The sequence below is a fragment of the Mya arenaria genome, chromosome 15, assembly GCF_026914265.1.
Source record: "Mya arenaria isolate MELC-2E11 chromosome 15, ASM2691426v1".
NCBI classification, from domain to species: Eukaryota; Metazoa; Mollusca; class Bivalvia; order Myida; family Myidae; genus Mya; species Mya arenaria.
In genome coordinates, this window is record NC_069136.1 from 52,237,578 (window position 1) to 52,249,934 (window position 12,357).

The 12,357-nt window shown below is 35.4% G+C and overlaps 1 protein-coding gene and 1 pseudogene across 1 annotated transcript; one reads left to right on the top strand and one right to left on the bottom strand.

Annotated features, from left to right (window-relative positions):
* The first annotated feature begins 565 nt into the window (after window positions 1-565).
* On the top strand, window positions 566-3,194 carry LOC128219474 (uncharacterized; annotated as a pseudogene).
* Window positions 3,195-3,330: 136 nt separating this feature from the next.
* Window positions 3,331-11,957, bottom strand: LOC128218789 (uncharacterized). The gene is made up of 7 exons (XM_052926486.1): window positions 11,931-11,957; window positions 6,981-7,818; window positions 6,597-6,673; window positions 6,056-6,178; window positions 5,296-5,424; window positions 4,731-4,956; window positions 3,331-4,177 (listed from the first exon to the last, which is right to left on the bottom strand). The coding sequence occupies exons 2-7, from the start codon at window positions 7,779-7,781 to the stop codon at window positions 4,007-4,009; spliced, it is 1,527 nt and encodes a 508-aa protein (XP_052782446.1). The 5' UTR covers window positions 7,782-7,818; window positions 11,931-11,957; the 3' UTR covers window positions 3,331-4,006.
* Window positions 11,958-12,357: the final 400 nt, after the last annotated feature.

Genomic DNA, 12,357 nt, shown 5'->3' on the forward strand with positions numbered 1-12,357 from the left:
CCAAAGCACGCAAAACTGAATTGGCGCCAATGGTCTGTGATATCCGAAATAAGGTGCACTTTTACGTTCTGTTGAAACGTTTATTTTGTCACAAATCCGTAACCAATTTACCCAAGTTTGCTCGCTTTCTGAGTAAGCGAGACTTTACTTAATTGAATCCGATCGAAGAACACTATTTTATAAACCACTATTTCACTCCATTTCAGTGTTAAAATAACGATTTAGCTATTTGTTTACATTTTAGGTGACCTATTTTCAAGGACCGTTCGCTGTTTGACTACCGATGACGATACTATATTACATATAGTAAGCCGAGAACCGAACGTTAAAATGTAGGTCGATATAATATTCTAAGCGCGTAAAACAGAAACAGGTTACACCTCATTTGACCTCAATACAATAATAAACACCACCAACAATACTATGAATGAGTTTTAGCCTAGTTCTCACGTATGTAAATTCCTGAGCAATGAAGTGTTAACATGACCACGCTGGTAGCTTTACTATCGTTCACCGCTGTTAGTTAGTTATCTGTTGTACGTTGTATCTCATTCAAGTTTAACATCAACTGTCTGACAAACCCCGACGATTGCTAGTAGGCGGCATGAAGGCCAAACAAATGTTGCTAGCCACGCCGCTGTTACGATGGTACATCAACCACGGTCTCGTAGTGAGCAAAATATATCAGGTGGTCGAGTTTCAGGAGCAACGTTGTTTTAAAGAGTTTGAGCGCGAGGTGAGTGAGGCACGACGACAGGGGGACGCGGATCCAGACACGGCCATTATCGCCGAGACCAGTAAGTGATAGGTAACTCCAGCTACGGCTCGCTAATCATGGATAAAACCAAGCATAGCGGCGTCCAATACGTTCAAGGCGAAAACGAAACATGTCTGCAAGTCAACGACCCTCGCTTCAGCAAACTAGAGTGTTTAGACCAAGAAGAACAGTACTATGAAATTGAGATGTCCAAACGAAAAATAAAGCTGGACTTGCCGATTCAGTTGGGATATTTTATTCTCCAGTACGCTAAGCTTCGCATGCTGGAGTTTTATTACGATTTTATGGACGTCTACGTCGACCGCCGGGACTTCGAATACTGCGAGATGGACACGGACAGCGCCTACATGGCCATATCCGGAAAAACGTTGGAAGAGGTGATCAAACCCGACATGCTGGAAAAGTATAAATTCGGATTGTGGTACACGGTACGTGTCAGATACCGACATGAGATAAAAAGAAATTGGAGACCAAAAGCGCGGTCATTCGTCGATTGGTGTCACCGAGAGACAGCAAAGACGGTTATTAAACAAACATAGCGATATATTGCCGTTAGTGTTAAAACCGGTGGTGAGCATGTTAAAGAAAGCATGACCAGCGAAAAGTATATCTACGTTCAAAGCGACGACAGCGACACCTTTTTCTCGGAAAACTCAACAGCCGATTTTAAAATTCAGTTAAAGGTACCTTTGTGTTTGGAGGGTACCTGGAAAATAGCCCTTGTCGATTTCAACGCAACAGAAAAAAGCAAATCGAAAGCAGACACCGGACTTTACGTGTATTCGGATATTTGCGGGGAAAGCTTGGTGAAGGGCGAAGAAAGGCCTCTGTTAAAGCCTCTGGAAAAAACCAAAAAGAGCCAATGGGATTACGTGTTAGATAGTCCTTACTACGTACCAGTGAGACGAAAAGAAATTAGAGAATTCAGGATCTATATAAGGCAAGACGATGGGACGGATTCGCCAGATTTAATAAAACCAGTGCGGTTAACGCTTCACTTAAAACGCTATCCTTTTTACTGAAAAAAAAATGAAATTATATGTGCCGAATCAGCAAAAGTGGGTGGACTTTTTTTATCGCGTTAGCAGCGGTAAAACGTCGTTAAATCAAACGGGAGGTGGACGGCATTTGTCGGTGATACCCGTGGAATACGCGACAGTAAATGACGACAAGACCTACCCTTTAAATGCGGTTTTACTGGCTGAGCAAACCATGGCGAGAGCCAAATCTGAGCTCGAAAGAAATGTTATAAAACAAGGCGCTGTCGTGGAAAACCTTCAGTCTTCCGCTAGCAGTTCACGGCGCGGGATCAAACGCAAGCGAAGACCGGCTAATTTACTGTTTAAACGACGAAAGAAGGACGTCAAGGAGCGTAGTAAAGATAAATCAGGAAACAGAAAGAAGGACATATTCGAAATAAGAAAATAATTAAAAAAATGTCTGTGTTTAATGGAAAGGCTCCAAGTGCCAATGGTGTTTATTTTAGGCAATGGCTTAATGGTCACGCGAAAACATTTACATATAATCATATCCAAATACAAAGCAATGACTCGAGCATATGCGGACTCTATGCCATTTTATTTTTGCACCAAAGGCGTATTGGATATAGCATGACGGAGTTTGTTAATAGATTTGATCCTACAGACTTTCGACATCCTTAAATAACAATAGTGGCGTCAGTACTCAACTCAGGAAGGGGTGATGGGAATGACTCAAATACGTTTAATTAAGGCTCGGAGTTCAGATGACGTCATCCACTTTCTGCCATCAATGTATGTGTCCAAAGTGACCCACTTGTAGTAAAAGCACCACTTTAAATTTAGTTAAGCATTATATATATATATATATATATAAAGGAACAGAAAGAACCAGCTTTCTGCATAAGCTACAGTAAATGTGCATGCATTCATCAAATCAGATTTAAATGAATGATTACTTTGATTAAGGCATTAATAGGAATGTTTAGATATTTTCCAATATAGTGGGAATAACAAGTAACAGGTTTCATTGTAATCAAATGAACATAGATAAACAATGAAATGGAGGAAAATACATTTTATTATATGCTTTCTGGTGCTTTAGTGATTTATCAGTTGAAAAATATTTTTCACTGTTTTGAAATTTTAGTCTGCTCGCACTTTAAAATCAAACGCTGTCTTCAAAGACAATTTGGCGCAGTGTTTTGGAAAAACTACCGGTACAATAAAGTGTCATTTTAAATCTTTTTAAGGCATATAATATATTTTTTATTTGTTTCAGTGTAAGATCGCCATATATTTCAACTTGTGAACACTCAAAAGAATTTATTTTACTTTTACCTTAGGTGCTAATTTGTGAAATATATATTAGATCTTACACTGCAACAAACAATTTAATCCTCTATTTCAGTGCCATCTTGTTAAAAGGAATATCAGCAAAGTTTTGATTTAACATTATAAATAATGTACCTCTGACATATAAGCTTTGAATACACAATATGGTGCTATAAAAACCTCATACATAAGTCTACTATTGCAAATTCTTCTTCAATCTTACTATAATATAACACATAATAAAAGTTAATGAACATATATTTTAAAAGAGTAGAACAACAACCATCAATGGTACAAATTCAAAGGTATGGTAAGAGTTTTGATATTGACCCCAATGTATTCGCAATGCAATCATCATATGAATCACTTCCATAAAATGTTTATATTGTAAATTTTCAAATATTATCATGTTAAGACTTGAATTTGTAAGATACTTCACAAAATGGCCAAAAAGTTGTTTCATTAATAAATAATTTGTGTTGAAGTTGGACTTCTTTAATTATCACCATAAAACACTAAACACTTGATTATTCACAAAAGCAAGAGTGCTTAAAGAGAAATGCCAAGCTTGTCTGTTGTTTTTCAATCAAAAAAGGGGCATTATCAATAAATAGTAAAGTCAGGGTTATGAGACCTGATATACATTTGCAATTATCTTTAACATGAGTACCAAGTTTCATTTGGATATCAGGAATATAGCCTAAGGCTATGACCAACTCAGATGAAACCACTGAGGCTAAAATGTAAAAAAATGAAAAAAATGCACAGAAACGATTTTTTCCTATTTGTGTTGTTTGCTATATGCTGTGTGTGGAAAAATAGTATTGAAAAATCCAACGGTGTAAAATGTGATTTTGGGGGTAAAAGGCAATCCGAAGTATGTAATCCATCTTCTAACACTTGAAATTGAGTATTCTTACACAATCCTGATATCTCCCTTACACTTACAGCACACATTCATGGTGAGGTTATCAAAGTTGGTACTCGGGTGGAACCGGTCCACCGCACACCCAGTGGGGGCTTGCAGCTGGTAAGTCTGGGTCGTGAGGTACCGGAAATCCTCGGGCCGCATCTCACGGGACAGGAGCTGAAAGAAAGTTAGAAGTAGAAGATTGCTTTGGTGATATGGTATTTGATATGTAGATTGACAGTAGTATCTTATTTTCCTTTTTTTTATACAACTGATAACACTTATAAACCTACCACTTACATGTTGTTGCACCTGAGGAGTTAAATCAATACATAGCATATTTAAGTATGAATTTTACAACACACATTCTACACATACCTGGATGATACATTACTCAAAGTTAACAGGAATGCCGTGGGGCTAAACCCAACGCTTGTCTTCGTTTTCAGTTGAAAAAAGGCATAACTTGACAATTATTTGAATCAGAGTTGTAGGCCTTGATTGACATGAGTGTATTGTGTCTAGCAAGTTTTGTACCAAGTTTCAGTTTTGAAGTTCTGGCCAATTTAAAAAATTCAGACCGCAGACCACTAAAAGGCCATGATAGTACATAAACTTCTTTTCTTCAAAAAACAGAAAAGCAAAAATAATACACTCACAAAGTAGCATTCCCATTCTTTTATATCTACAGAATTAAAGCTATATCTATTTCCACAATGAGAGCACTTACCTGTTTTGCATGTGATTCTGCCTGAGTGAGATAATCATGCCAGTCTGTATCCATGTTACTATTTATAGTTGAGGTCACATGACTGGGCAGGAGGCGGTACTTGATGGCCTCGGTAAGGTGCTGATTGGTAGATGCAAGTTGAATGTTGTTTCCGCCTGCTAGAAGGCGTGGTCCACAGTTGTGAGAGTTGAACGGGTCAAAGGCTTCTTGTACCTGCTGTAAACCTCTGTAAAATTGAATTATAATGTTCTTTATTAACATTACTCAAAACAAATTTAGTTTTGGAATTTCTTTTAGTCTAGTATTAGGCTTTAATTAATAGTTTGTTTGGCATTTCCTGACCTAAATACAAAAAATGCCTGCTTAAATACACAACATGATCAAAATGCCCAATTGACTCATTAAAGTGATTCTAAAATAAACATTAATACAGCGTTATTTCTTTACACTTCTACGTTATAATTTAAAAGACAAAACAAGCTGGGTGATGAGTAACTTTTGTCTGACAAATATTTTTTGTGTGTACATTGAAGGCTTGTGATAATCTTGACAACTGTTTTATTACCGGTAAGTATCGTAAAGATTTGCCCGTAGCTGGTGCCTCTCGTTCAGCAGCTTCTCAATGGCAATCTGACACTCATGAAGCTGTGTGGCATAGAACGCCTTGGAGGCTGCCACCTCATCCGACATCACCCTGAAGGTAAAAATCACACACTTTTCATAGGCTGCTCATTCTCTAAGGGCACATATTTTAACTATACACCATACTCGGTATGATACAGGCCATTGTCAAAGTGTATAACCATGATGTCATATTATATACTTCGTATGTTTGTTAGGTAGATACATGGGTCAGTGACTGAATCAATTATTAAAGTCTGACTTACATAGAAACATTTAATTTTTAAACAGAAGAGTTTGACAACAAATTCAAGGACCAATATCATATTATGGTTCCTCATAAAAATGAAATAAGCTCTGATACTTGCCATTTAATGCAGTGACAAGTTAAAAGATAAGACATTCTTCTTAATATAAATCTTACTCTTTAAAAACAATAAAATATTATCCTCTATGAAAGAATGTTTTGTAATCATTGAAGAATGGTGTTAAAATAATTTTCTGAATAAAGCTTTAAAGGTCTTAAACTCCCTATTAAAACAAGCACTTAAAACATATATACATTTTTTATAAAAATTACCATCTGACTATGAAAACAGTAGGGTCAGTGCCATTTCCGTAGGTAGGGTCAGGTAACCTGAACCAAATGTATATATTTTTTTAAGCCATTCTTCTATGATATTCTATAGCTGTACAGCACCTACCTGCATGCGAGGTACTTGCTTCGCCACATATCTGCCTGTATGGAGATCTGGTCAAGATGCTCATAGTCATCACTGATCTTCCTGGTAAAGTCACCAAGCTCAACCGACATCAGCGCCTTGTCCCTGGTTAAACAGAGAGTATTCTTAAAACATCTAATAATAAGCCATTAAATAAATTTTCTAAATGTTTTCCTAGATAAACTGCATTAAGTGTAAGGATGATACAGCCTTTCACTAAAACGACCTTAATTGGTGGACTATACAGTTTAGTTATATTTTTTTTAATTTATGTCACATTGTCTGCAATCTAGGCCATATCAGCAATGAGCCATATTGTTTGATGAACTTTTCCTACATGACATGGTAATTATATGTACAAAGTCAAAAGTTCTAAATAATTGTGTATAAGGTGACAGTCAATCTTATTGATTGAATTTATTGGTGCCAATGGTGATTGCCGGAGGGGAGCCTGGGATGATTATTTGAATGAAATAACGTTGCAAAAGCAATTAAGGACACTCATGTACATGTATTTATGTACCTGGTGAGTCTCTCCACCCGGTGCTGCAAGTCCTCCCCTACTGATGCCACCAACAATTTCTTCAACTCCTGATTCACCTGAAACAACCATGTAACATTTAAGTTAGATTATCACTTTAATGGCTTAAGTAGAAATGCAAAGCAGAAACAACAAAGTGAAAGAGAGGTCTTAAAAACCCCATTTCACCTTCAAATTTTAATGCTTATGTTGAATGCTATGTCACTTTTGCCAAAGACATATCATTTCTTTACTGGACTACATGTACATAAAGCTTGGCTTTGAAAATAAACAAAGCAAAAAATAGTTATGATCCCATGCAACTGCAACGTGGCTGTATTTGATTTTTGGGCTCGAAATTCAAATTAGAGTCAATTAAAAGCTCACCTGCAATTGGACCTCAAGCTGATTTTTGAGCATCTGCTTCTCTTCCTGCAGGTGATTCACTTTCTCTGAGCACCTGCAACAAGCCTGAACACCTGCACTTGATTGGTTAATCTCTGTCCCGAGCTCAGTGAATGAGCCCTCTTCATCCGGACTGGTTTCACTGTGAACATGATTTGCTGACTCAGTTAGCATGTGACTTTCCTCGTGACCAGGTAAGGGAATAACAGTTTTGTTGCCAGATGACAATGTCTGTGTGTTTTGACTAGAAGTTGGTAGAGGTATTAATGGTTGGTTGGTCTGTAAGCCAAGTAGTGAGTCGCTTACTGAGTGGGTAAGTGAGTTTGCAGAGTTTTTACTTAGTGGACAAACTTTGTTGACTGGTTTGTCTTTGATAGAAGATGCATTCCCATTACCATTACTTTCAGTCCTGGGGGTGTCAGTAGTAGTCTCTGTTTTTACTGGCTGTTGTGGAAATGAATTCACCAGTTTTCCAATTCTAAAGGAGTCTTGTAGGTCAGTTTCATTTTTTACATCCCACAAACTTGCCTTTCCAGTTAACTGCTCAGATGTTTTAACAATCACATGCTCAGAGTCTTTCTTTTTTGTTCTATCTGCTTTTTCAGCTGTTGATTTCTTCTTTGGTTTTTGGTCGAAGCTGTATTTTGGTAGAGGGTTCCTCAGTAATACTGTTTCAGTGCTTTTAGACTGCCCTGCTGATTTCTGACCGGGCGGTGGGGACTGGGCGGTCCTGTGCCGAGGAGCAACTGTGACAGAACTAGATGACATAGCTTCTTGGTTCATGGTTTTTAGGTAAGAATGGTCAAACTTAAAGTCCCATCTGAAAGAAATTACATTGAGAATACAAAAGCTGTTTAAATTACTGTTTTAAATTGTGTCAAGGTGTACCTGTGTAACTGTCTACAAATGTTATATTGATTAAACAGCAACCAAAAAATAAAAGAAATCAGATAGTTAATTAAATGCCGTTCTAGTACATGTATTTCACATTACAACTATTCATTTATTTGACACTTTATGACACTTTCAGTCTAATATAATTTTTAAATGAAGAGTAAATTTTCAAATCAGGCTTTATAATTGTCTTTGGTCTATTTAATGCAAGTAAATATAAACCCTGAAATAATAACTATTATTCATTGGGCAAAATTAATGATAGTCTGGTCTCCAATGGCAACAAAAAAAGAGTGGGATCAGCATAGTATTGCTCCAATTGATTAATCCTTGGGATTTCTCATGTTCCTCACTGAATAATGTTATTCATTACTGGATGGAGAATTTGTTCAATGCCATACATGTTGAAACAACTTATAATAATTATAACTCTAATAATAATTGTCATTGATGTTTTATTGATTTAAATATTACTACACCTGTAACAACACAATTTTCAATCAAATAAATCCACATATTTAAAGTCATGTACATGTAACACAAGTTAAGTCAGTTCAAATTAAGTTATCCCTTTCAGTTCCGTTCAAAGTCTAGAATTGAAGCATATTGTCTCTAGCTGAACATGAAATAACATCAGAGTGGTAAACAATCTACTATGTTAAAATTATAGTCAAAAATGTGAAAAGATTAACTTCTTGTAAGAATAAAATTGTGTGAACAACAAAATAATTTTTAATCAAGAAAACAATGGTTATATCTGATGTTGTTTCTAGATACTGGTATATGTATTTAAATTATGCTGTCTATCTATAAAGGAACTTTAAATACATTTTACAACACAATATTAAGAAATATATATTTTTGAAAGCTTGGATAATTATAAATAAAAGTTCAGAGGAAATTTGCAGCATAAAACAGGTTTTGTTTATTGGTTCTATGCTGATTCTTTTAATTTAGTTCTGTGTAACCTTCGTTATTCGGCACAGTTTTTTGGAGTTTCTGGTAAATTATACCACGAGGCTTTTGGTTTCCTTTCTACCGTAAATTCAGGTCCTGTTTGGCCTTAGATGCTTGGACGTTCACAACAATGTATGTATTTTAAACTCCCTGACTGTTGTTATAAATGTCTTGCTTAATTCGTCTTGATATTTTTTATAATCGTCATTTTTCTGTCGAAAGCATTCGTACTCATATCATTAGAAAAATGTTTATTTGTTAGATTTAATCTCTTTAGTGATATGGATTGTACTTAAGACGTTATATCTTCATTGAGATGTTAAGTATACATTTATCATAAAAGGCAAAACTATATGTAATTTAATGTTGACATTCTAGTGATACATTCTATTTGTATATTTACAGTTTTTACCACGCACACACACAAACGTACATGTGTTCACCAAGACTGGAATAAACAAAGTTAATCCACCTCTCGTTTTATCTTTTCCACCTTGGGAAATGGTTAATACTTGCTGCGAGTATATTCAGCATATATATGAAGCAGTACAGGTTCAGCAGTTATGCCCACTCTCAGTTACAAAAATGTGGGAAACATTGGACCATGTGGTCTCATTCAATGGTAAATCACAAAGGTTTACTTGTCCATAGAAGTGTCACAATTTTTATTTTTTTATTTTTTTAAAACCAAACAAACAAATAAAATTAATACTTCCCTGTGCAAGTCATGTTGTGTCTGCTCTTAAAATATAACCTGTTCATTTGTTATTCTAAACTGACATCAGGAAATAATCACATATTCATGTCACTTCCATAAGATTATACAGTTCTATGCCTTTCAAGAGACCGCATGACCTACTTTTTTCTTACCTATCAAACATTTGTTTCCGGTCATGTGACCAGAGCTGGAAGAACCCACCTTACAACCCCTATGTTACATGAGTCACGCGCAACAATGCATCACTTCTTATTTCTTTTATTGTATGGTTTATGAAAAATATATTATGCCATTTCAATAAAGCACAATCAAATATATATATATATATATATATATATATATATATATATATATATATATGCAAGACTTTTAATTAATATTGATAATAAATAATCTTAAAAAAATGATTTTAGAGGAAATATTTCATATCATGATTTTAAATTATTGCGCTTTGTGATGTTCCTCAGTAAACAAAGCTCACAATTATTGGTGAAATGTACAAAAGTGTGTTTTCTACATCCATTTTTCCACAAATTGATAATTTTAGATATATGCAAGAAAAAATATGAATCATGTTTTTCCACTGAAAAATCTAACCCTCAGGCACGCTGCATGGCTGATAACTCCGCAAGTCACATAACCGGCTTAAGGGCGTGCCCTAGGGATGGGGAAAGTCACTTGGAAAGTAATTGTTTGAACAAAGTTGAAAAGTTAAGTGTTACAGCAACACTTCTTCCATCGTTTTGCAATGTGAATTGTCTATATACAAATGTGAATACCCATCTGAGTAGTCCAAATAATTGTACGTTGGCGGATTTTTTTAGATTTTTGATATGGCAAATCCTTCACGTACAAATTGTTTAGTATCAAAAGTGGGTAGTTGTTCCGATCAGGATTCCGGGTTAAAGCATATAGAGTCTATAAAATATAAAAAAAAAACAAGAAATATTACCAGATAATGTTATTTTATATTAGTTCCGTACACAAAAAATAAATATCCAACTTATGATTATGAGTTTGACGGCTTTTCTTCATTTCATTCAGTCAAAACATAACGATATATACATGAAGGGCACCTGCAAGGCTTCAGGGCACAGTTTTCAGTCGCTTGGAACATTTCGGCCATGGCTGAGTTGTTACGATTGTATAACGAGGTCTATCTCGAAGCTTTGTCGGAGGAGGCCGAGTTATTACGATTGTATCGAGTTGTTCCTCTTCGCATAATTGTTTTCTGTGTCAGTCAACTTTCTTTTATTGGAAAGGTAAACAACTTGCTTTAATGCATTAAATGCTTGTTTAGTGCAAAATAACATATCACTTACATGGTAAAATATTAATATAACTCTTTATGATCAATTTCAACCATAAAATACTTCACTTTAAACAATTTCAATATTTTTAAAACACCCCCGTTTTTTGCACATTCCCGTTTAGACGTTAGGGATTGGAAGAATCCCGTATAACACGTCTATTATTTTAGACTACCCATCTGAGGACATGTATTGCAGTTTAAAGAACCATTAACTATGACATTAGTCTATACAATAATTCCATAATTTTCATTCGCAAGTCTATGCAAAGATATACATTGACATCCCAATTCTATATATGTAAGTTTATCTAATAAGTCATTGTTTGTATGTATGTATCTATTTCTTTAGACCTTGCGGTCAAGGATAACCCGTGAAAGTGCAAGCACTTATTTCCAACGGGGTCCTTTGATTTTGCTGAAGGGACAGCACGCTGAAGAGACAGTGGTGGGATACAAGGAAGTCTGGGTGTGATACCCTAGCTCTTTTTCGAAGAGACCCCTTGGTTCTTTTACGTGCTTGGTGTAAAGCACCGATATACACAGGGTACAATTTTCCTGGGTTAAACCATTACTGAGTACACCACTAAAGTGTTAAGTTGATTTCTCTCATGAAATAAGTTCAATTCATTCATATATATATTCTTGTTTTTATAAAAAAATGCACTTAAAAGAATAAAATAAGTGCAGAGTTGAGACCCGACCAATTTCCCCCTTTCATCTTCTAAATTCTTGGAAAACTATCTACATTGGAAACCTTGTGACCAAATAGTGCCCTCATTACCAACACAATTATCATTGTTTGCCTAGAATAGCAATTTTATCGAGTATGGTCAGATGGCACAATTGTTATTTAAACAAAAAAATAAAAACAAGACCCCTCCCTTTTCTGTTGTTTATTATCATTTACTCGTTTACAGTTTCACTGTCTTGAAACCATTTATATTTTTATTGAAGTATAGACTAAAATTAGTATTCAATCACAAAGCATTGTTTAATCTTTTATTCTTAGTAGTTTGCAATCTTCTGACAAGTTGACTTTTTAATTACTAACCGATTTCCTTTCCACAGATTTGACCGGAACTGATCCGTTGATAAAATACCTATACCGTATAGCTTTGCAATTAGTCAAAACGGCATGAGAGAAACGGTTACTAAAATAATATAAAAATCTGTCGATACCATATAAAATTTACCTGGTCATTTAAAAATGAATAAACACCTTGCAATATTTAAAGTCCACATGAGCCCACCATTTCTAGCTTATAGGAGGGTGTGTCTTTAGAGGGTCTTTCTAGAACCAAGTTGGGACATCTGCAAGCCCCAAATGTTGCAAGTTTTTCATTTATATGTTCTGTATATACATGGAAAGAGCATTAACTTTTTTAAGTGCAAACATTTACTAATCACAGTCTAAATATATTATAAATTATAGGCCGGGACTTTTAGAGTTGTCAGTAGTAGTCCCAAGACTCACAGAA

Bases quoted from the DNA above. Each gene is read 5' to 3' on its own strand.
- LOC128218789 (XM_052926486.1), bottom strand. From the start codon at position 7,781: ATGAACCAAGAAGCTATGTCATCTAGTTCTGTCACAGTTGCTCCTCGG. The intron at 6,674-6,980 runs GTGAGCTTTTAA...TGGTTGTTTCAG, and splicing joins AGCTTGAGGTCCAATTGCAG to GTGAATCAGGAGTTGAAGAA. The intron at 4,957-5,295 runs GTAATAAAACAG...TCAATTTTACAG, and splicing joins AATCTTTACGATACTTACCG to AGGTTTACAGCAGGTACAAG.